The sequence below is a fragment of the Myotis davidii genome, unplaced genomic scaffold (genome assembly GCF_000327345.1).
Source record: "Myotis davidii unplaced genomic scaffold, ASM32734v1 scaffold424, whole genome shotgun sequence".
NCBI classification, from domain to species: domain Eukaryota; kingdom Metazoa; phylum Chordata; class Mammalia; order Chiroptera; family Vespertilionidae; genus Myotis; species Myotis davidii.
The window spans coordinates 1,087,425-1,109,580 of record NW_006295827.1 but is presented as its reverse complement, the minus strand read 5'-3'; the positions used below and the strand labels follow the sequence as shown (position 1 = coordinate 1,109,580).

At 45.6% G+C, this 22,156-nt stretch overlaps 1 protein-coding gene across 1 annotated transcript in view; it reads left to right on the top strand.

Moving 5' to 3' along the window:
• WBSCR17 (Williams-Beuren syndrome chromosome region 17) overlaps nt 1–22,156 on the top strand; it is a 420,861-nt gene that overhangs the window by 392,801 nt on the left and 5,904 nt on the right. The window contains exons 8-9 of the mRNA XM_006770853.2: nt 1,598–1,735; nt 6,746–6,841. Of these exons, the coding sequence (XP_006770916.1) occupies nt 1,598–1,735; nt 6,746–6,841 (234 nt within the window). The remainder of the gene's footprint in view (nt 1–1,597; nt 1,736–6,745; nt 6,842–22,156) is intronic.

The window sequence follows — 22,156 nt, the reverse complement described above, 5'->3', positions numbered from 1 at the left end:
GCTGAGAAATGGCAGCCCCTGTCTTTCAGGTGGGAGCCCAAAACAGCAGAAATGCAGTTGCATATGTGCAAGGTCTGTGGATAACGGGGATAAAAGTGAAGAATGTATATCACTGTTGTTACAGTTGTGGAAATAAGGTTCTTCTACAGCATTGAAAACACATATGGCTTTGAGCTGAGACACTGTAAGTGATTTTACATGTTATGATATCAAGATAGGCAACATCTGGTGAGCCCTTACTATGTCCCAGGCACTAGATAAGTTCCTTATTTGTAAGATCTCATTTAGCCCTCAAAACAACCTCGAGACTTAGGAACCATCTGCCTCGGTTTCCTCATCTGTACAACAGGGATTGTTCACATTTATCTCCTAGGGCTCCTGGGAAGCTAAAAATGATCCTTAGAACAGAGCATGGCAAAAAATTAAGTGCTCGGTAAATGCTAACCTGATGTGAACCTAGTGTGATGTCCATTTTATAGGTGGGTAAACCAAAGCTCTGGAGGTTAAAAGTGACTTGCTTATTAAGGCCTGCACATAGCATGTAGCGGGGAGGGATGTGAAATCCAGTCTTCATACACCTCTGGCCATACCCTGTGATGTCAGCGGAATAGGTGTTATTTTTCCCATTTTACAGATGAGGAGCTGTGACCGAGGATGGTGGTGTGACTGAGAGTCCGAAGACCTCAGGGCTGCCGACTATCCCAATGCCTTCTCCATCATTACAAACAACCTCTGGTCCCTAATGCCAGTGTCCCCTACCACACTTTCACAAGTGACCATTCTCATTAATCATGCTAAGTAACTTAAAACAAAGAGTTAAATATCGGTGCCCAGTTTTGCTTTTGCATTTTAATGTTTGACATTTAAAGGGCTCTTCCTTTGGAAATCATTGTTTGGCTGCTGAGGATGAAGTCTTAATGAAATCATTGAACTCTCCTGGACCCCCAAGATGCTGCCTGGCCTCCCCGCCTCTGTGGAGAGCAGCCTGTATCCCCTAGTTCAGGGCCATCTTGTGGCTGAGTCTGCGGAGTCATATTTCAGCTACTTTATTTCTCCCTGTCAGCACACAGCAGCCCATTACAGGTTCATTTCTGTAAAAGCAGAGTGAATTATTCATTAGGACATTATTACAAGCTTTGCGATGGAAAATTATTTTCACTTCTGCATAAATGAACTCCACAAAGGGCCAACAAAGGGGGAAATTACACCTGTGCAGAAAAGAAAGGCAAGAGGTGGTGCAGAGGCATCTATTTTCTTGTCTTAATCAAGTATTTCCTCTAATTGGCTTGGATAGTCGCTCAGGAAATGTGGGAGAGGCGCAGCTGGGAATACAGGGTGCCCCATAGGGTATCCCGGGACCCCTTTCGCACAGCGATGATGATCGGGACAGCTGATTGGGAACGGAGTGATGCGCTCAGAGGACAGTAGTGTCTGGCTTGGGAATAGATGATCAAATAGGTGCCCTTCTTCCGACCATCCAAGTAAGCATGCGGAGAAATTAAGGTTTCTCTCTGTTTTCCCGAGCGTGACGCCACCTGTGTTTCTCTTTGGCCAGAGCTCCCGGCCACTAATGCCCTTTGCTTCTCTCTCCTTTCAGAACCCAGGAATCGACATAGGTGATGTCTCTGAAAGAAGAGCCTTAAGGAAAAGTTTAAAGTGTAAGAATTTCCAGTGGTACCTGGACCATGTTTACCCAGAAATGAGAAGATACAATAACACCATTGCATACGGGGAGGTAATTAAGACCATACATGCTCTCAGCGTGGCTGTGTATTGCTCTGATGGGGAGAAATAAGGAACAGAGTCATTCATTCACTTACTCATTCATTAATTCATTCAGTGAGTGGATTTTGATGGTGCGGTCCCTGACAGCAGGGCTCTCACCAGCTGGTAGAAGAGACTAAAGGAATGTTACAATGGGGCATGGGCCTTCAGGCTGTGGTGTGGAGTGGCTGATGAGTTCTCTTTGGGACATTTGGATTTTGAAGTCCCCTGGGGCCTGTAAATGGGACATTCACTAGGAAGTTGGGTATAAAGTGAGGTGGGGACTGGAGCTCCCCATTGCTCAATGCTGTGGCCCGGAGCCATTTACCACCAAAGAAAGGGTGCAGATGCGCTTCTCGGATTTCCTCTGATGAGATAATATCACCTTTCTACACCTGAATTTTTTCTTATTATACATGTCATAAGTATAGGTTTTAGAACAGTTTTAAAATAATAATAATAGCAATGAACACTTACTGGGTGCTTTCAAAATGCCACGCACTATTCTAAGTGCTTTTTACATATGAATTCATTTCACTGTCACCTTATGAGGTAGTAGTATTATTTCCCATTGTATTGATAAGAAAGCTGAGACTTAGAGAGCTTAAATGAATTACCTAAGTTTTATAGCCTATCAGCCATGTAGCTGGGATTGGATCTAGGCATAGATAAAGTGTACATTTTGATGTATGGTCTTCTTTATTGTGTGTGTATATTGTTTTTTACTAAAAATATACATTTTTATATACACACATGTGCATTTTATACACACATTCTCCATCTCTGAGTATAGACTGATGCTAGCAAGGCTCTCTTTGACTTAGCGTGTTTACTCTTTCTACAGTTATGAATTTTCCTACTTTATGCCTGGTGCCTTTTATGATTTTAATTTTTACTGAATTTATTGGGATGACATTGGTTAATAAAGCTATATAGTTTTTTAAGGGTACAGGTCTATAACACATCATCTGTATATTGTACTATGTGTTCACCATCCCAAATCAAGTCTCCTTCCATCACCATTTATCCCCCCCCTTACCTTCTTCTACCTTCCCACACCCACCTTTCTCTCTGGTAATCACCATACTGTTGTCTGTGTCTGTGAGGGTTGTGGGTGTGTGTGTGTGTGTGTGTGTGCCTGTGCCTGTGTGTGTGTGTTTGCTTAATCCTTTCACCTTTTTCACCCAGCCCTCCAATTCCCCTTCACTCTGACAGCTGTCAGTCTGTTCTCTATGAGTCTGTTTCTTTTCTTCTTCTTCTTTTTTATTGATTTCAGAGAGGAAGGGAGAGGAATAGAGAAACATCAATGATGAGAGAGAATCATTGATCGGCTGCCTCCTGCACTCCCCAAACTGGGGATCGAGCCCACAACCCTGGCATGTGCCCTGACCAGGAATTGAACTGTGACCCACTGGTTCATAGGTCAACACTCAAGCACTGAGCCATGCTGGCCGGGCCTATGAGTGTTTCTATTTGGCTTGTTAGTTCATGTTATTCATGAAATTCCACTTATGAATGAAATCATATGGTACTTGTCTTTCTCTGGCTTATTTCATTTAGCATAATGCTCTCTAGGTCTACCTATGCTGTCACAAAGGGTAAGATTTTTTTTTTATGGCTGAGTAGTATTCCATTGTGTAAATATACCACAGCTTTTTTATTCACTCATCTATAGATGGGCCCTTGGGCTGCTTCCAGATCTTGGCTATTGTAATCAGCTCCAGGTTAAACCATCAGGGTCCAGGTGAGGTGTCTCCCCTGAGCGGAATTAGGAAAGGGAAGCTTGCTTCTTGCAGGGGCAGTCTGTGTCATGCAGACTCCAGAGCCAGCCTGCTGGATGAATCCACTACCTAGAGTGGCTCCTCTCAGCTTCCATTCCTTCATCTGTGAAATGGGGGAAGGAAAATGCTTCCCGCATGGGGTTGTTGGGAAGAGGAAACGTATGATGTGTAGAGTTCTTAGAACAGTAACTGGCACCCAGCAGTAATTATTAATAGGTCCTTGTCTTTTCTTCTTCAAATAAGAAGGCATGGTTTGGGGTGTTTTGTTTGTTTGTTGTTATCAAAGTAAGATCAAACATAAAGGAAGCATTGGAAAATGGTGGGCAGTGAATGGATTATTTGTAAGACAATTAGGTAAATTGCCTAGCTCTTTGGAAAAGAAAACAGTTTAGATTCTAACAGCTTGCCATATCCCAAAGTGAATTTCAGATGAGCTATAGCATTAAATGAAAGAAAAGAAACCATAATAGAACCATAGGGAAATAGATATGAATCTAATCTCTAAAAGGGGAAGGAAGGGCTTTCTAAGAATCAAAGCCATGAAAGAAAATGCAAAGGAAAAGGATAATGGATCTGAGCTCATAAATATTAAAGTAATCTATACATCAACCAAATAGAGAAATATCTGCCGAACTGGAAATAGGTATGCCATAAATACTGTAGATGAATGGATAGTATCATTAATATATAATGAGCCCTGAAAATTGATTTAAATAAAAAATTTAACCTAAATAAGAAAATTTAAAATCCCAGAGAAAAATAAAGTACAAAAGAAAATACAATAGTTGAAAACTACATGAAAATTTCTAATTTATTTTATAATCAAAGAAGTGAAAACTAATTTTAAAATACATTGCAGTAGCTTTTCTCCTACTACCAAGTGAACAAATACTCATTGTTAGAATATGTGCTGGTGCTTTGCCAGCAAGGTCTTGGTAATATGAAAAGCCACATATCCTCTCGTGAGAGTGCAAATTGAAATGAGCTTTTTAAAAAGCAATTTGAACCGCATGTATTACAGGGCTTAATGATAGCCATTCCACTCTTCTCCTAAGCAAATAATCTGAAATGAGGACACAGATTTGAGAGTAAAATTGTTCATCTTAGTGACTTTTTTTTTGATAAAAAATTCTGAATCTGACTTGAAGGTTAGTTAAATATACTATCTTAATGGTTTGAATATAGCTTGTAGCTATTTCAAAAGGTTTGTACAAAAGTTTAATGACTTGAGAAAAGTATTGATAATGTGATTCTTAAAAGCAAGTGGGACAGGCAGGTTTGTGTGGGGACTTTTTCATGTCTCCCAGGTATCACTAGTGTTTATGTGGTAAGATTATAATTAGAAGGACAAAATAGTATTAACAAAGGAAGAATAAAAATGGGAAAATGCGGGAAGATGGCCTCTTTTCAGTAATACATTTAATGCATACATTCTGTAGAAAATATAAAGATGAAAACAAAACTTACTCCCAATTCCCAATTCCCAGGCATTGTTAACATTTTCAGCACCTTCTGTTTGCTGAGCTCACCATTATCTGAAATGTGTTTCAGATGGACTATTGCATTAAATGAAAAAAATATCACACTAGTCAAATTTAGTTTGTAACAAAATCTACCATTATGTAGATACCACTGTTTTTTAAAATATATTTTTATTGATTTCGGAGAGGAAGGGAGAGAAAGATAGAGACATCAATGGTGAGAGAGAACCGTTTGCTGCCCCCTGCACTTCCCCCACTGGGGATAGAGCCTGCAACCTCGGCATGTGCCCTGACCAGGAATCGAACCGTGACCTCCTGGTTCATAGATTGACACTCAACCACTGAGCCACACCAGCTGGGCTATTTGCATTTTATACATTCGTTAAGAATAACTTTGTAGTCAAATTCAGTTCAGTGACAGAATTTACCAACATTTAGACAAGTGTAATTTAATGCTTACAACTGGTAGTTCTTGTCACCACACCAGACCCCAGCCAGTGACGAAGGGAGACAGACCCCTCTGAGCAGATGTCAGCCTCACTGGACATCCAGTGCCAGTGTCCAAGTAATTAGGCAATCATTCACTTTTCATTCATTTAAAAATATTTTCCCTATATTATCTAGAATGTCTTAAAATAATTTTTAAAGAAAGGTGTGTGTATGCTTTATATCCTGACTGTTGCATGTATGAGACACTGCCTTCCTACATGCAAAAGCATGTCAGTGTGCACAAAACACGGGGCCACCAACTCCCCTGCTCAAAATCCTATGGTCAGTCCACACTACCCTCATGGCCTGGACTGCCCTAGCCCCTAGTTCACTTTTGCACTTCTTTTTTTTTCCTTTAGGCATTATTATATGAAATATAACAAATATACAGTGTGCATAAAGTATACATGTGCAGCGTAACAATATAAAGCAAACATCCACATAGCTACCACCCGGCTGGAAAACAGAACATTGCCAGCATCATTCCCACTATCTATCCCTTTTAGCATTTAGCTCAGGAGCCACCACCCCAGTTGATTTACCCAGTTAGTTTGGTTTCCATGGAGAACATAGTCTGGAGGGAACCGTGTACATGGAGAAGGCCAGCATTGCCGTTTTCCCACTGGTTGCGATTGCAGGGTGGTAGCGGGATGGACATCCATATAGAACACAGTGCACCTGGAGGGCAAATTAGGGGACTTTTGTCTGTTCCTCCGAAGGTGCGTTCTGAAACACTTGGTGCCTGGCCCCGTGTCTGCATTCAGTAGATATTTTTTGAATATACAAATAAATATTGCTGGAGTTCTGCATAATGGAAAGGCCTTTGTGTGCTTTTTGATGACTGTTTTCCATGCCTCTGTGTCAGTAATGAACTGGGAAGCTGACCTGTGATTCCCAATGTTATTAAAACCAGCGTTGGTGCTAAAACCCACTTTGGAAAACCAATGGCTGACCAGTGTTTCTTTGTCCAAATGTTTCTTGAGATCCTTTTTCATGCTGGGGAGGGGGAGCCGCGTGGGTGAGGGTCACAGACACAGGATTGGTGCCCACGGCATCCACTGAAGGGCTCTGCTAGAGGGATCGCCTTGCAGACGCAGGCCTTGGTCCACATGGGGTGTCACTTGACCTTCCCGTTGAGTGGCTGGGACCATGACATAGTGGAATGGTAGTTGGGCAGCAGCAGCTCCACCAGATGAGCTCTGATGGATGATGTTTTTCCTATTCCTGCAGCTTCGCAACAACAAAGCAAAAGATGTCTGCTTGGACCAGGGGCCGCTGGAGAACCACACAGCAATACTGTACCCATGCCATGGCTGGGGACCCCAGGTAGGAGTATCCCTGACCAGGAAAAGAGTAAATTCAGAGGCCCACAGGGGATTTGTGGGACTTCTGTTGTCTTCCACCTGGGTAGTTGTTACCTGTTCTGTGGGGAGAGTTCTGGTTGTTTCTCTGTGAGTCAGGGAAAAGGTACACAAGCGGTTACATCAGCACAGATATTGAGAGGATCAACGGGCATGAGTCATACCGAAAGGAAAATATAAACTGGAGGGTCATTTGCTAGTAGGGAAGAGTATGTGTTGTAATTATACCAAAAGCCTGCTTACAACTTCAAAGAAAGAGTTAGCACATTCCCTGGTGAAAACCTGATTGACATGCCCACCCTGAAAGGCCACCATCAGTTTGATCCGAAGAATGACCTGGTCTGTAAGTGTTGGTGCAAGAGGCAGGTGCCAGCTGGCAAGGAGGAAGGTGCTTGCAGTGCATTTCAGAGAACACGTGTTCTCTGATCTCTCATTAGAACACACAAGATACCTCAAAAAGGACAGAATGATCAACCAACAAAGTGAAAACAGAGCCTGATAAATGAATTTCCTTTGACAGCTTTGTGCTAGCCAATGGTGTGTGTGTGGGGGGGGGTGCGCGCGCATGTCCACATACACCACACACACACACACACACACACACACACACAAAGAGCTTAGCAGAAATTCTCAAAGATTGGGAATAAGCATATCCAAAAATGTCATTCCACTTGCCATTCATAAAAATTTAAAACATTTTTGTGTCAATCAATAGCAATAAAGGGCAAGCTACAACTTGGGAAAACATTTATTATTCAGCTCCAGAGGAGTACTAGATGTTTGGTTCAAAGCCAGACTCACAGATTCTCCTGTGAAAGGAAGGCACTGGACAAATTACCCTGAAACCTCCCGTTGTCTCTCTCATGTCCTATGAACACACCTATTCACATGTAAATTTACATTCATACACAAGTACTCATGCATGCATTCATAAAGGCTCACAGTTCTGTCTGCTCAGAGAACTTTGTTTCCCATTAAGCCAGGACCTGGAAAGAAGAGTTGTGTTCCCTCTACTATCACCACAGGTAGTTCTCATAGTCCAGACCCTCGGCCCTTCAAGGTGATGGGTCCTTTGAAGGAGAAATGCCAGACAAGTCAAGTCTTGACTCCTTTGGTCCTTGCAACCACTCTGGGAAGTAGCAGACAGCTACTGAGGCATGGAGGGAAAAGTGCCTGTTAGCAAAGCAGGCTAGAATCCAAGCCCTCTAGCACAACCAAAGCATTTTAAGTTCAAATGTAATCTCTTTAATTCAAGATTGATTGCTGGGCCCTACCGGAATTTACAGCTGGCTAAAACTGCCGTGGAGAGCAGGAGAATGACTGGGTAGACGGGCTCCTTCCCATTGCAAAATGGGGCATTAGCATCAAGGGCAGCATGGACTAAAGAATCCAGTGAGTGTCTTCATCCATTCATTCACTCGTTCTCTCAACAGATACATCTTGATCACCTACTGCGGGTGCTAGTCACAATTGTATTTGGTAGCTGACAAGATATCCACCCTGTTCTCAAGTGGTTTACACTTGAGGGGGGGAGACAAGTAAAGAGGCAGGAAACCTACAGGATAGTAAGTGTGGAAGGAGCAAGATAGCTCAGGGCGCTGGGTGCTGGGAGACAGAGGTGCCCTGTTTTCCTGGGGCTTAGAATGCAGGAGGGAAAGAAGTGCTGAGAGAAGGGAGATGGAGAGGTAGATCTGCAGTGGCCTAATAATGCCCCACAGCACAGGTGCCCACATGTCAGTGTGCGGGGGAATCACCTGGAAGGCTTGTGAAAGCACCCACTACTGGACCCCACTCCCAGAGTTTCTGAGTTAGGAGGTTGGGGTAGGGCCTGAGATTTTGTGTTTCTAACAAGTTCCCAGATGATGCCAGGGATGCTGGGACTTGACCCTGAGGGCAATGGAGAGTCACTGAAGGGCTCACCTTGGGGAGTGATATGTTCAGACTGTGCACAAAGACCCGGAGAAGTTCAGAGAGAGATGGATGCTCTTGCCACGTAGCTGATTATGGACTGGCAGACCAAATTAGGCTGCTCATTGCTGCCTCCAGTTCTAGGATGCATACTATGAGTCGGCCAAGTTTGTCTCCCATCAAATGATTTTTAAAAATATATTTTTATTGATTTCAGAGATGAAGGGAGAGAGAGAAACATCAATGATGAGAGAGAATCATTGATTGGCCGCCTCCTGCACACCTTACACTGGGAATCAGGCCCGCAACCCTGGCCTGTGCCCTGACCTGGAATCAAACTGTGACCTCCTGGTTCATAGGTCGGTCAGTGCTCAACCACTGAGCCATGCCAGCTGGGTGATACTTTAAAGTAAGTGTAATGGTGTGTTTTGCTCTACCACGTGTTCAGAATTAGAGTGCACTCTCGGCACTACCCTCCGGCCGCCAGGCTGCCCCTCCCCTGGCTCGTCAAGGTTTCTCTCCTTCCTCCTAACAGCTCCCTCTGCGCCAGGAGTCGTTCCCACCAGTCATGTGCCTGGGCATCTTTTTAAACTGCTTCATAAAGTGCTGTGGGTTAATGGAGACCAATTCAAAGCTCTGTAATAAGGCAACTCCCAGAAGAAGGAATTGGTGTTCCATGGACGTTGTTAGCTTAATTAATGGACTCTGTTGTAATTTATTGTCAAACAGCAATTAAACAGAGATAAAATAAGCACTGAGGAGGGTAATTTCCTGTCTTGTAACAGGTGTTTGTCAACAAGATGGAAATGGTTCCCAGCCATTCAGAGAGCCCAGCCCGTTCGCTGGTGGGTGTCTGCCAGCGAGCTCATGACCCGCCTTGGTTTGGTCTGGTTACTAATTTGGATTAGACATTTATTTCTTTTTTGAGCCTAACCTTCATTTAAAAATAGGATCTCAAGGACACAGCAGCCCTTGGTGTTAGCTTGACCCCATTTAGAGCAGAGTCTTGTCCAAGGATGTGACAGCTCCTCACCCCGCTGCAGGCTGCTGCCATCCTGGGCCCAGATCCGGGGGGTCCCCAAGCTGGAGCAGCCAAGGTCGCCCCAAGGGGCAGAGGCCATGGGAATGGCCTTCTTGGCAGCCCTTCCCTGTGTTCTCTCAGCCAACCCCGTACCCTCCCCAACTGCTGCTTCTGATTCCCTTGGTGGCAAAGGTCAAAAAGAGAGAAAGGGGTGGGCAGTGCTGCCCTGAGGGGCTCAGGGCCATGGAGCATCTTCCTGACCCCTTAACACTTCTGGCGGCTCTGGGGTATTCACAGAGCTGTCTGTAGGCAGGGCCCCGGCCTGTGCCCTGGACCTCACTGCCAGAAGTGAGGTGTAAATTTACATTCATACACAAGTACTCATGCATGCAGTACTCATAAAGGCTCACAGTTCTGCAGGCTCACAGAACTTTGTTTCCCATTAAGCCAGGACCTGGAAAGAAGAGTTGTGTTCCCTCTACTATCACCAAGCTGGAGCAGCCAAGGTCGCCCCAAGGGGCAGAGGCCATGGGAATGGCCTTCTTGGCAGCCCTTCCCTGTGTTCTCTCAGCCAACCCCGTACCCTCCCCAACTGCTGCTTCTGATTCCCTTGGTGGCAAAGGTCAAAAAGAGAGAAAGGGGTGGGCAGTGCTGCCCTGAGGGGCTCAGGGCCATGAGCGCTCAGGCCAGAGGCCTGGCTGGGCTGAGGCAGGGAAGCAAGATGCTGCTGCTGATAAACCCATTTCTATGTAGTAACACAGTCAGTGCCGTCTCGGAGGTAGTGGCTGCCCTCTTCACTGATGAGAGACTCATGTAGTGTGTTCCGTCCCACTCTTCAAACTCAAGCTCTGTGACTCCTGAACTTGGACACTCTGCTCTGCCATCTGGGGAGCATGTCTCCAATCCTCGAGCCTCCAAATGTTCTCTAGCCCATAGCCGGCCATGGTAGAAAGAGCTGAGCAAGCACAGAGCCAATGCTAGGCAAGTGGAATGTCAGAGCGAAGGAGAGGAGGTGGGGGGGTGCATACTCCACGTTTGAGGGACAATCAGGCAATTGGCTGTGGCAAGTGATGGAGGGTGGTCAACAGGGAGAATAGTACTGAGAGCCTGAGGGCTTCCCACGCAGTATCTCAGGTGTGGTCCACGGAACTGCTGGCCACCAAGAGCTCCTTACAAATGCTGATCCCTGAGTCCCAGACACACAGAAAGTGGGGCCCAGGAATCTGCATGTCAACACTCATCTCCAAGTGCTTTTTTTCCCCCAATCAACACAATTATTGATCATCTGTCATGTGCAAAATTGTGTGTTAGACATATAACAGTGAAGGTATGTCTCTCTTTGTCCAGGGCAGGTCCAGGTTATGCTTAGTGTTCCAGCTTAACTTTTTAAATACATAATACTATTTCAGTTTTAATATAATTGAGTTTTTAAGATAAAATTCACTTTTTTAAAAAAAATCATCACTGGAGGATAGTTTTTGCATTGACTTTTTAGAGAGAATGGAGGGGAGTGCAGAGGAGAGGGAGAGAGAGAGTAAAAGATAGAGAGAGGGAGGAGGGAGAGAGAGAAAGAGACGTCGATGTGAGACACATCAATTGGTTGCCTCCAGTTCACACCCAGACCAGGGCCAGGGATTGAGCCTACAAATGAGGTACATACCCTTCACTGGGAATTGAACCCACGACCCTTTGGTCTGCAGGCCAACACTCTAACCATTGAGCAACCGGCCAGGGCTCACTCTTCTTAACGTGTGGTTTTATGAGTTTTGACAAACATGTGGTCAAGTAACCCCACCACAGTCAAGACATAGAGCAGTTCTGCCACCCCCTCCATTCCCTGACCCCTTGGAGAGAATCCTGCCTGTGCCCCAGGTGCTTCACACACATCAAGCCTGAGGGCCCGCTTCACTGGGAGTGTGCGGGGGTCGGGGGGGGGACGACCCCCATAGATGCCACCCATGTACAAACATAGAAAGTCCCCGCTGCAGGCTCCTCCCGGGTGAGGACCATTGCTCTCCAGCCACCCATGCGTGGACAGGGCATGACCAGCACAGGGTCCAAGTGCTGTGGCCCTGGGGATGTCGGGGAGAACTTTGAAGCAGCTACTCCGTAGTGGGGCATTCTTAAGACAAGGTGTGCACCATGGGGAGGAACTGAGGAGCGTCAGGCTCTGTGCCCAGGACCTTCTGATTCGCTGGGCTCCAGGGAGCGCACCACGGGTCCCTTCTGTTTGTCCTTCTGTCAGTACACTCTATTCTTCCTCTCCCTCTTTTCTGAGAAGCTCACATCCCTCCCCTCAGTTAATCCATCACCAGAATGACAGACGAGAATTCTTTCATCCCATAATTAAATCTAATCTGATCTTGGACTTACTCTCTGATGGCTTCATCCCTTCAGCGACACATCATCCCCCACCTTGTCACGATGATGCATGTGCCAGGGAGGCGCAGAGCCCCACTGGAGTCGCAGGCGCTGGCGCTGTTAGCAAGTGGAAGGCGCTTGGAAACACAGACGCTAATGACATCCAGCAGCCTCATGGCTTCCAAAGTCATGTAGGCGTTGGGGCTCAGGGGATGGAGCCGTTGAGAGCACATTGACGTTAACACCCCCTCCGCCCATGGCTTTGCCCCATAAAACAAGCCCATGGTCTGGGCAAGGGCTTCCCACATTTGGTAGGAAGCAAACCCAGTAATCCCGATTTCTGGAAAGCACCATGAGGTCAAAGCAGGGCCAACAGGGTTGGAGGAGTGAGGGCAGGGACTTTTTATGTTAGGAAAACCAGCCACATACACCAAAGAGAGAGAGGGGGAAACAGGGCAGAAGACACCTGTGCTGTGGGAGACACAGCAGAGTTTCTGTGCTGCTCAGTTCCATTCCCCTTCTCTTATGCAATATTTAAAAGCCCCCCTCCCCCCGCATTCCAGTGAGACACTCATACATTCATTTTGCCTTGTCGCTGATTTTATTATTTCAGGGTTGTTAGTTCCTGCCTCGTGGGCTCTGCCTCCATCCAGCCCACATGTGCCTCCCTGGTGCCTGCCCCCTTCGCAGACTTCCATGGAGGTCAGGGTTACTGGCTTTCTGCTTCCTGGGGCTTTGGGGAAATCTGGGGGGGGATCTGAGCCTCTTTCTCTGCCATCTGCTTTGCTTCCCTTTTCAAGTTCCAGTTTCCAGTTCCCAGTTCCCTCCTTCTAATTGTGCCAGAAAGTGGGTCTCAAAGTCCACACACAGGGAGCTGGCGAACTCGATTTTCTCAGTGGCATACAGAAGTAAACGCACGTGCCGTTGACCTTGCTCAAGGAGCATTCAGGTTAAGGAGGAATTACTGTATGCTTCTTTCTTGCCAGAATGGGTTGATGAGCTGTTCTTTCCAGAAAATCTGAATTACAATCATAAATTGTTTTCCAGTAGAAATTATTAAAAGTTTTATATCTCTTTAGAATGTTAGTTGATTTCTCTCCAAATACACAGAGGGATCCAGGCAGGTTTTGTGTTAATGTTGGGCTTGGAATAAGGAACCCAGACTGAACAATGTGGTGGTGGCCACATTATCAGCTGAACATTCCTACCTTGCCCAGAGCTGTCAGATTCAAAAAAGTCACTGCTAACCTTTTTCTTTTTTACTCAAGATACAGCAGCATTACGGGGAATTTAAAATCATATAAATTGAAATCACCCATAATCCTACCACTCTGAAACCACTATTATTATTTTGAAGGCTTGCTTTAGTCTTTTTTTTTTTTTTAAGAAACATCTTGGGTTTGTTTTTTTTTAGGTTGTTTTTATATCACAGAATTAATAAAGAAACAATGGCACTGCTTCTGAAGGACGTGAAGCGGGAGGAGACAGCTGCTGGTGAAAAGGCGTTTAGGGCTTTAGCACTACAAGCTGTAGCAGAGTTAGTGCAAAGTGTTAGTGGGTCATTTACTTCAGAGCTTGGATTTTTCTTGGGCTCAGTGGTGTCCACTGAGTGATTATTTGGAAATATGTTTTTTGTTTGGAATGGAGGACATTTGAGATCATGGCCAATCAGAATTAAGGGTGGATCTGGAAGAGCTTAGGGCTGGTAGAGTTGGGGCCACTGGTACAGGAGGTCAGGGCCTCAGGAGTCTGGGTCCCCACTGGAGGAGGCCAGAGGAAGGCCAGATGTGGGTAACAGAAGGTCTTAGACTGTCCTCATCTTACCACCTGCCTGGCTCAGGTGCTAGGGTTTGTGTGAAGTACCATGGATCAGAAATCATGCTGGAATCTCACCCACATGGGGATCACTGAGGTGCCATGTACACACTGAGGTTGCTTGTGTGGCCTCCTTATGGCTTCCTCCTGTAGCTTCAGGGGGTTGAGTGTCATAGGCGATGGGTCCTGCTTTCAGGGGACTCCTGTCAATCATCTTGACAGCCTGGTACTGCTTCCCAAAGGTTCGGTTCATGTCTGTGAAATTCCTGCAGGGCCGGAGTCTGTGCCCTCCACGGAGACTGAAGGTCAACCAGCCACATCTTGAAAGTGAATCCCAAGAACCCTTGCAGGAAGGATTCATGCACAAGGATGGGTTCTTGTCAGCTCAGTCTCAGTATCCTCCATGTAAGTGGTTGGTTTGCCATGGACTTACCAGGGTTTCAGAGGAGGAAGACGAGTTCTGTTTAGGGAAATGTGAGTTTTGGGGAGAGTGGGCTTTGAGAATCCCAATGACGATGTCCTCCAGGCAGCCAAACATTCCAGCCCGGTGCTGAGGACAGATGGGGTTCCAGGGTGTGTACTGAGGGACATCAGAGCAACAGTCCTGGGAAAGACCCTAGGGAAACAAGGCGTGCGGCCTGCGGGCTGTGAGTTTGACATGCTTGCCCTAGGGCATCTCCATGTTTAGTGGTCAGTAGAGCCAGAGCAGTTCACACAAGAAAGATGGTCACACCAACCAAGGAACAGTAGCATCAAATGTTGCTGTCCAGAGTAAGTTAGACACACTGCATGTTAGATGTAGCAACAGAGAAACAGAGGGAGGGAGGACTCTCCGTGGAGTGTGGCGTGGAAGCCAGACTGGAGTGGGTGCAGGGAAGGAAGGGAGGCCGGGAGGCAGAGGCATGATGGGGAGAACGCTCTGGAAGCTTAACTTTCAGGGAGAAGTGAGAAGACAGGTGGGTGTCAGCGGGGGCCAGAACTGGAAAGCACAGTTAAGACAGAGTGAAAGGAAGTGGAAAACGAAACAGAAAGGAACTAATTACATTTCTAAAACATTAGTGGAAAGTGTAGAGAGGATTAATGCTTGGAAAGTAGATGTTCTGTAGTCTTAATTCGAGCAAAACTAAATTTCCCCTGGGTCAAATTATGGGATATAGGAGCAGAAATTTAAGGGTTTCTTTTTTTCTGAAATATGTGAATTTATCTTGACAGAAATATAGGAATCAGCTGACCTGCCAACCCAGATTCAGCCCTCTGAGAACCACAGTTTTTAGCTCACTTGGCACAATTTACATGCTGAAGGCCCCAAATCCCAGGGACATGTTCTCTCTGACTGAGGAGGCCGGGCACATGGCGGGCATCTACAGATATTTAGTTCTAAATGAAGAGTCACAAATGGTGTATCACTGCTGGCGGGGATGGGCCTGATGCACCAACTCCAGGTTGGACCCCTGGGCTTAGGTGGGAGGGTGGAGACACAGCGTGAGAGGACCAATCCAGTGGGAGGGGTCTGCAAAATGAGGAGAGGACAGCCACTGTGCCAGGCGGAGTTTGGGCTGCTAGAATCAGGAGTAGAATATAGAGTCTCTTGGGTGGAGACATGCCCCCACTTTTTTAGGGTCACTGTCATTGGTCAAATAACATTATGCAAATGAACAGACCCAGACCAAGGCCTGGAGAGTAAGGGCCGTGTGGTATCTGTCCTTGGACACCTGGACCTGAGTCTCAGGGCTGGTTCCATTTCAGAGCACCTTTCCCTCAGCTCTCACACAAGAGCCTCATACCCAGGCCCACGTCTGACTCCTCTGTGAAGGCTCTGAATTCCAGTGGTCGAGGCTGATCAAGTAGATGATTGGCCTGGGACTCCTCGGGGAACATGCCAGGAGCAGACAACAGGCATAGCCCTTGTGCCCCCACTGCAGAGGTGTGAGGGAGCAGGAGTCAGAGATGAGGCACCATGAAAGCTAAGGACCTGGGGCAACTGGGTGGCACTGGGGACACAGAGCTGACACCAGTCCAATGCCTCCGGTACAGGCTGCTCAGCAGTATTGTTGAAGCGCTTGGGCCAGCAACCCCTGTCCTTGGGGACCAATGGCTTTGGGAGAGGACAGGAAGCCTAGAGTGGTGAAGTGCCGGGAAGGAGCTAAGGATAGGAAATGCCACCTGTGGCCACAGGGAGCCAGTAGGGAAGAGCAGAAGTCTGCAGTGAGGCGGAAGCGAGGCCCGTCCTCCCCTGGTGCACACGGTCAGGGAAATAAGAATAGCACATATACAGGGCTTACCGTGTGCCTCGCCCTCTTCTCACTCATTCATTTAATTCCATAACTACCCTGTGAGGCGAATCCTATAATTAGCCCCATTTCGGAGATGAGGAAACAAGTCCCTTAGGGCTAACGCAACTGGCCCAGGGTCGTAATGCCATCAAGTGGCAGAGCTTGGCTTTCACAAGCTGCTTCAGAGTCCAAGTCCTGAGCCAGATCATATTCTGCCCCTTTGATGGCGCAGCACAAAACCCAGGATGCTGCTTCAGCTGGCAAGATGGGGAAGCGAGGCAGTTTTAACTAAGATAGTGTGAAAAGGAAGCGAAGTATTTGCAGCACTTCCACACTGTACCTGGGATGCAAGCTTACCTTCTTTCACACACAGAGATCAGAAAGAAGTGCATCTGCTTATTGAAAAATAGAGTTCTTGCCCAGCTGACATGGCTCAGTGATTGAGCATTGACCTATGAACCAGGAGGTCACGGTTTGATTCCTGGTCACGGCACATACCCGGGGTTACAGGCTGGATTCCCAGTAGCGGGCGTGAGGAGGCACCCAATCCCTGATTCTCTCATCATTGATGTTTCTATCTCTATCTCTCTCTCTCTCCCTCTTCTTTCCTCTCTCTGAAATCAATAAAAACATTTTTTTAAATAGAAAGAAAAATAGATTCTTGGCTACTACAAGATTCTTGGATACTCACCCGATTTAGCAGTCCGGGTGAGCTTGGACAGCATGCTTAGGAATTTGCACCTGATTCCTGAGAACTTGGAGCCAGCTATCCTGCTCGCCAGCATCCCCTCTCCCACTTGGATCTTCTGACCCTCATGCTGGTGCTCCCCACATTTAAGACCTTTCTCCAAGAAGTCCCCACTCTCTCCATAAATCTATATGGGCCAGACCCTGCTCCCTCCCACCGCCATTGGCACTCACCCTGATCCACCCTCTTCTGCACCTGTCGCTGCAGGAAAACTGACCCAAGGTTTTGTGGCACAAATATGTCTCCCCATTCATTCCAAGTAGCAAGTGCATTTTCTGGAACCACCTTGCTTTAATCCAGCACCTCCTTCAGTGTCACCACTTTTGTTCAGTCCTTTACATTTTACTAAGTTGTTAATACAGATGAGTGACGGAAGGGAGAAGACAGGAGGGAGGCCCTTGGGACCATCCCACCTCCAGGCCCTGGCTCTCTGCAAAAAACAGCTGGTTCTCTAACATGTCTTCTAAGCTCCCAGATATATATTTTAATTAACCTTATTGATGTATAAAGTAAATACAATAAAGTGCATCTATTTAAAATATAAGTTTGATGCGTTTTGATAGGTATATACATCTGGAAACTGCCTTCCCCCCAGTCAAAACACAAAACATTTCCACCCCCTCTGCCGCTGCCCCCACCCCCTGCCCCCACACCAAAGATTGTTCCTGCCCCTTTTCTCTAACCCCCGTTCCCAGGCAGCCACCACTCGACCACTCTGAGATACACTATGGAGACATTTTTTCTGTATTTGTTTGGGATCTGGCATGCCCTCGACAGTGGTAGAAAAAGGCTGTTTTTGAGAATATACATGCACACGTGTAGTTACAAGAAACCATTCAGCCAAGAAACAAAGAAATGCATCCCAAAGCAGGCTTGAATCAATAGAACCCGCCTCTCTGCCTGCTGAGTAGAAGCTGAGTGAACTGCATCTCTCCTTTAGGCACGGTTTTCCACACTGACTAGGCCTGGTTTTAAAGTGATGAGAAAGACCCTTAATATGAAAGCAATTGCTAGCCAGGCTTTTAGTGACATTCCGATGGATTTTCTATGTTCCGGAGTCATTCCACAATTATTTGGCTGGTTCTTGTTTATCTGGCCATACCCTGAATGTTTTAGTTCTCCCTCAAGGCTATTAAATCTAGGTTAATACTTGTGTGTGCCACTTAGATCATCTCAAATAGAAAAATTGGTGTGTTTTTTCTCTCCTAAATGAGAATTAACTGTATTTGAGCTCAGAGGTTTTCTCCCTAATGCCTTAGTGTTGTGGATAATGATGTTCATTTCTCCTCCCGGCCCCAGCGGCCAAACGTAGAATAATCCCATTCAATTCAAAAGACATTTATAGAACATTTTCTTTTTCCAAGATAATTTTCTTGGTCCTTATGCTGTATAAAAAGGGTAGGATACTGATGTCCTAAAACAACCACAATGAAAACCTGTAGCAAGGAAAGACACATTCATAAAAAACACAATTGTGTAAATTGAAGAGATGACGTCTGGGTGGGGGCTTTGTGGACCAGTGGAGATGGTAGGGGTAGGGTGGGGATATCTTCCATATAGGGAAGACTATTGGCTATTTTTGAGAAATCTCAAGTCATCTGTCAGGCAAAGCCAAGAATCTAAGAGTTAAGCTTGAAAACGTAAGCTGCAGCCCTGTAGTGCAATGTCATGGTAAAAATTTTACTCTTAAATCAGTGGGCAGTGGGAGCAATGAAGGCTGAGGCAAGGGATGCTCTGATTTGAACCTGCAGGAATGGCTAGGACCAATGGGAACTGGGAAGGCCTGGAGGTAGGAGGACCAGTTACAAAGCTACTGCAACAGGTTAGGTGCCAGCAGGTCAGGCTATTAGGAAGAAGTATGTAAAAGAGACATGCGGAGGCAGAAATTGTAAGACTTTTAACGTTATTGATGAAGCAGAGGGAGATAGCAAAGGTGATTCAAGTTTACAAACCTGGAGCGTGGGAGAGATCAGGGTTATGGGAGCCAGTGGTCTGTTGACCCTAACTGGAAGGATGAGAGTCAGCAAGGTCCAGGCAGTCACCAACTCAGAGGAGGAAGCTTCACCCATTGGCCCCTCAGCAGCACATGCTTCAGGGTTGCCTTGGCAACAGCGAGCATCATACTGGAATGACAAATTCCATAGAGAGTGGCTTGGCCATAATTTTATACGTGAGCATATAGATAGATGATGAGATAGCTCTCAACAATAAAGCAGATTAGATACTTTGAAGAATCTCCCCAGTACTGTATTACTAGATTCTAGATCATCTACAACAAATCCAACGTAAAAACCTTTTTTAGGTGCACAAGAGCTTCGTATCCATTAGCTTTTGCTGTGTAACAAATCACCCCAAGACATCTTCACATCAATAAAATCTGACTGGATTTACCATGACAGACAATCGCCAAAGGAACTTCTAAGGAATGTACTTCAAGAAGGAAGATGAGCCCAGAAGAATGTCTTGAAGCAAGAATGAACTCCAAATAAAGAAATTGATAAACATATAAGTAAATCTACACAAATATTTCTTACATAAAATAATGAGAATTATGTCTATTTGCTCCTCGATGGCTATATATCCAAAAGACTGAACCATTGGAAAGAGTTGATCAGATTGTATATGCTAATGCCCTTGAATTTTATTGATTGGAAGTAGATGTTAAGATGTTGAATAACTTTACATTTTACTAAGTTGTTAACGGCTACATTTCAAGAGTGAGCAATAAAAAATAGAAATGGCATATAATTTCCAAATTTGTAGAGGGAAACATTGAAATATGATACCATTTCAACAAATAACCCCAAAACACAACCATTCCAAACAAAGGCAAATAGAGGAGAAAAAGGAAACAGAAAAGGCTGGACACAAGAAAGTACAAGAAAGATAGTAGAAATAAGTCCAAATATATCATTAATCACAATAAAAGCACATGAACTAATCTTTCTGGTGAAGAGACAAGAGACTGTCACCTTACATTTTTTAAATTACAGGAATATTCCATCTTCAAGAGACAAGTTTAGAATACAGAGAGAGAGAGAAACTTTGAAAGTAAAAAAATGGAAAAAGGAATGGCAGGCAATTCTAAAGAGCACAAAGCTGGGGTGACTACATTAATATCAAACAAAGTAGCCTTCCGCACACAAAGAATGATTAAAGATGAAGTATGTCATTTCCTGATGATGAATCTCATCAGGAAGATAGAGTCATTGGTACCTTGGATGTACCTCTCAGATCTGTCATGTTCTCTCCTCCTTCAGTGTCGCCAATTTGTTCAGTCCTTCATCAGCCCCTGGGCTTTCATCAGGCCCCACCGCAGTTCATTCTCCCCTCAGCAGCCAGGGTGGCCCTCCTACGATTCCCTGTGATAAAGCCCGGATCCCTGGGCATGATTTGTCCTTATGGTGCAGTCTCCTCTACACTGTGCCCACCCCTTTCTACTTCTGCCCTTTCACAGCTGTTACACTCCATCGTTTCCACTGGTCTTCAGGCCTTTGAACATTCTCTTGCCTTTGTTTGGTCTGGTCTGCCTTCTCCTACTCATCTGGTTGTCCTAAATGCCCCCTCCTCTGGGAAGACTACTCTGCCCTCCCTCTTCTGGACTGGGGCCCTCCTGTTCTGGTTTTAAAAAGACATTTAGTATATTTCATAGCATTATTTCACACAATGTCATCCTTGCCTCTTTACTTCCCTGCCTACTTGAGTAAAGGGTGAACTCCTTGACGGTAGGTCCTGTGCCATTCATTCATGATGTCCATAAGAATTTATTGAGCACCTCCTGTGTGCCAGGCACACTTCTCAGAGCTAGGGATAGGGCTGTGAACCACAACAACAACAAAACTACAAACAAAACTTCTGCCTCATGCCTTTCACATTCTAGTGGAGGGAGTCAGACGACAAACTCTGTGAATAAGGAAAATAAATATAGTCTATTAGAAGATAATATGTTCTTGGAGAGAAATAAAGCAAGGGAAGGGATAAGGAGTAAGTGGTGTAAGTGAAGTTTTAAATAAGATGGTCAAGAGAAACAATCACCGAGAAGATGGCATTTTGGCAGAAACTTGGAAGAGGTGAGGGCATGAACCTTTCATATTTCTGGGAGAAGAGCATTCAAGAGAGAAGGGACAGCAAGTGCAAAGGCTTTGAGCAGGAGCAAAGATGTCCTACTAACAGACCAACAAGGAGGCTAGTGTGGCTGGAATAGAGTGAGCAAGGGCAGAGTGGTGGGAGTTGAGCTCAGGGAGCTATTATTATGTTGGCCTTGTAGTCCATAGGAAGGATTTTGGACTTTTATTCTGAGTGAGATGGGAAACCTCTGGAGGATGTTGAGCAGAGGAATGGCATGGCCTAACTCCAATTTGAAGTAACATAATTTTAAATGATATGATGTTTTAAAAGCAATCATTCTGAATGCTATATTGAAAATGACCAAGGGAGGCAAGGGTGGGAGCTGGGAGACACTTTAGGAGACCATTGTACTAATCTAGTTGAGGGATTAAGGTGGCTTGGAACAGGGAGGTCTTAATGAAGGTGAAATCTGTATATGCTTTGCTAATGGATTGAATGTGATGTGTCATAGAAAGAGGCAAATGAAGGGTGAAGACAAAGTGGCCTAAACAACTGGAAAGATGGAGTTGTTGTTACCAAGATGAAACAGATGGATGTTGGATGCGTGTGAGGGGGAAGGGACGATACAAGGCAAGGAGGAATTTGGTTTGGGTCATGTAAATTGAAATGCCTATTAGACATCCAAACAGTATGTCAAGTGGGGAGTTAGACATACAAATCTGGAACTGAGGGGAAAGTTTGGTTTGCAGATAGAAATCTGGCACAATCAGAAAAAGTCACCATATAGATGCTATGACAGCCCTAAGAATGGCAAGCTCTCCAAGAGAATGGGTGTAGAGAGAAGACATGTATCACCTGCACCCAGCACAGCATCTGTCCCACATTTGGTGCCCAATCTACACTAATAAAAGAGAAACATGAAAATTAACCATCACTCTGCTACACCCACCAGCCAATCAGGAGCAAGTATGCAAATTAACCCAACTAAGATGGCAGCGGCCATGGAGCTGGAGCAAGCAGGAGGCTTGGGTTACCCTGGGTGCTGGAGGAAGCCAAGCTTCCCACCTGCCCTGGCCGGCGCTGGGC